Here is a 2286-nt window from a genome sequence, read left to right on the forward strand (position 1 = left end):
AGCAGGAAGGCCAAGGACAAAACCACACCAAAAGAACGATGGTCAATTAACATCTAAAGGACATACGGAGGAAAAAAGCACTTACTTCATGATAAGTATGTAGAATGAATACATAATGATGAGTACAAGGCTTTCCCACCTCAAAGACACAAAAAAAAAGTGTTAAAAAGCCAAATATCTGTATGCTTTACAAGTTTTAGAGTGTGCATTAAACATCCAGCACAAGTCACATTTGTGTACACAGGGTTCACATCATTAAGATTAGATGATGTCTTAGCAGAATGGGGAGAAGGTAGACTCTCAAGTTCCAATAAACATGCAAATAAAACGTAATGCATATAATTCAGAAATGTGCTATGCAGACTGCAACCATAGCTACCCTCTGAGGGTCATAATGTCAAGGCCTTTTGTCACTTCAGTGCTGAAACACAGGCCAGGTACTCTGAGAGGACTCTTTGAGAAGATGCTTAATGAGCTTCCACTAGGATTCCACCTTGGATTGTTCTAACAGCCAGAGTGAGTGCAGCAGAACTTTGGTTACCTTCTCTGCACATACGAGTCTTCAGGCCTTGCAGACAGCCTATTTACTTTGTTCACGCTTCCAGGTTCTTAAATTTTCTTTGGGTTTTTCCTGATCATCATAAAAATATGACCAAAGAAAACATGTAGGGTTTCCTAGGCATCAAATTCAGCTCATACTCTCAGCATGTACAAATCAAGGCTAATCACACTGCAACTCTATTTACTGATCAGGCTCATGGCAAATACGGAACTGTAGGGAATAATTTACAGGACTTACCATTGTATTTTCTCATCATATATGAACTAGAAGAAGTAAAAAAAAAGGCACATAAATTGACCATTTCTCTGATCTATCTTGAAAAACAGTCAAATTTATTTAATAAGTATCAGTAATATCTAGCCAGAAGCCACTTGAGTTTTGACCGTTTCTAACCAAAACTGTCACTGTACAGATTGTGCCCCTTGCAAAGCACAAATCTTGTGAACAAGGACTGGATCCTTCTTAGTGATTGTTATAAAGAATATTTAGTAAAACAGTGTGAGCATGTCAAAGACAGACAGATAAGCACACATGTACCCACAAGCTGTGCTGTGTAAATGACCACAAAGTCATGTATTCTGAAGAGACCTAGCTCTGAGTCCTTCTAGTAGCCAGATGAGTTTTAGCAGAAAGGGCAGACATTTTACTCTGCTCTTAAGTCCTTAAGTTATACACGTTACTCCACCCTATGTAACTCCTGCAACTGAATGGGGAGCTAGTGATCCACATTTATAACAAAACAAATAAAGTGGATTCTCCCCCTCCTCGCACCAGTCACAGTAAATGTGTACATTCAGGAACTACTACACTGCTCTAGATAAACAAACTGGTATCTCACCTATGCTCTATATGGATTATGTATTATACATATTCTGTGGGGTTGTATGAAGTTTTCGTATTTGGACCATATTATGGAGCTAAGCCCTCACTTCCAGACGTCACTAGAAATAGCTTGGAAAGTAACTGTTTACCAATAACTGTTTATGGTTAGCAGGCAGGCAGGTCCTCCAACAATTCAAGCAATGAAACTCATTAATTGGTAAGAGAACTACTTACAACAATAAGTATGACCACAGATATTGTGTAGTACACAGAGTCCCGGAACACAGCCCACTGGGTGAGACAAACCACCTGAAAAATATCACACCTTCAGCCAACATAAACACATGAATTTAAAGACAAAACAAAGGCCTCTGTCCTGCAGTCACTTAAGTGTGTAAGCAGAATTATTATTAGCAATGATTCCGGAACCAACCACAGTTTTAGGCTAACAGGAAGACATATCAGCCTGTTAGACAATGGATCTGTAATAACCACCAGTAATAAAAATCATATAGAAACTTCCATTAATGAAATACATTTCTTACTAATGATTTTTTTAATTGGTCATAATTTCAATTGTAAAGTACAATTCATTATGCTGCAGCAAATCAATGATTCTGACTTCATTATATTTGTGGATATATTGGACTTAAAACCTGAAAAAATATGATACACAGTCTAAGCATTTACTGAGTAGACAGAGCAAATCTTGTGCTTGTGTCCTAGACCTCTGATCACCATCAGTACCAGGAAGGATTAGCAGATGTCACTGCTCAGTAGACTGTGAACACAGTATTGCTGAAAGAGGAACCAATGTTGTCTGTATGCTACACGGTCAGACTGCTGAAACTACAGCTGAACATTTTGGAAACGTGCCATTTGTAAAGCATTTGTACACTCTT

General features: G+C 38.2%; 1 protein-coding gene across 1 annotated transcript in view; it reads right to left on the reverse strand.

The window, feature by feature from the left end:
- The window catches only part of LOC104492085 (sodium/potassium/calcium exchanger 4-like), a gene marked incomplete at both ends in the record, with an annotated part of 25454 nt that overhangs the window by 16469 nt on the left and 6699 nt on the right, over window positions 1-2286 (reverse strand). The window contains 3 exon segments of the mRNA XM_010134587.1: window positions 86-139; window positions 800-825; window positions 1619-1737. Of these exon segments, the coding sequence (XP_010132889.1) occupies window positions 86-139; window positions 800-825; window positions 1619-1737 (199 nt within the window).

Source organism: Buceros rhinoceros, unplaced genomic scaffold (genome assembly GCF_000710305.1).
Source record: "Buceros rhinoceros silvestris isolate BGI_N320 unplaced genomic scaffold, ASM71030v1 scaffold12404, whole genome shotgun sequence".
Taxonomy (NCBI): domain Eukaryota; kingdom Metazoa; phylum Chordata; class Aves; order Bucerotiformes; family Bucerotidae; genus Buceros; species Buceros rhinoceros.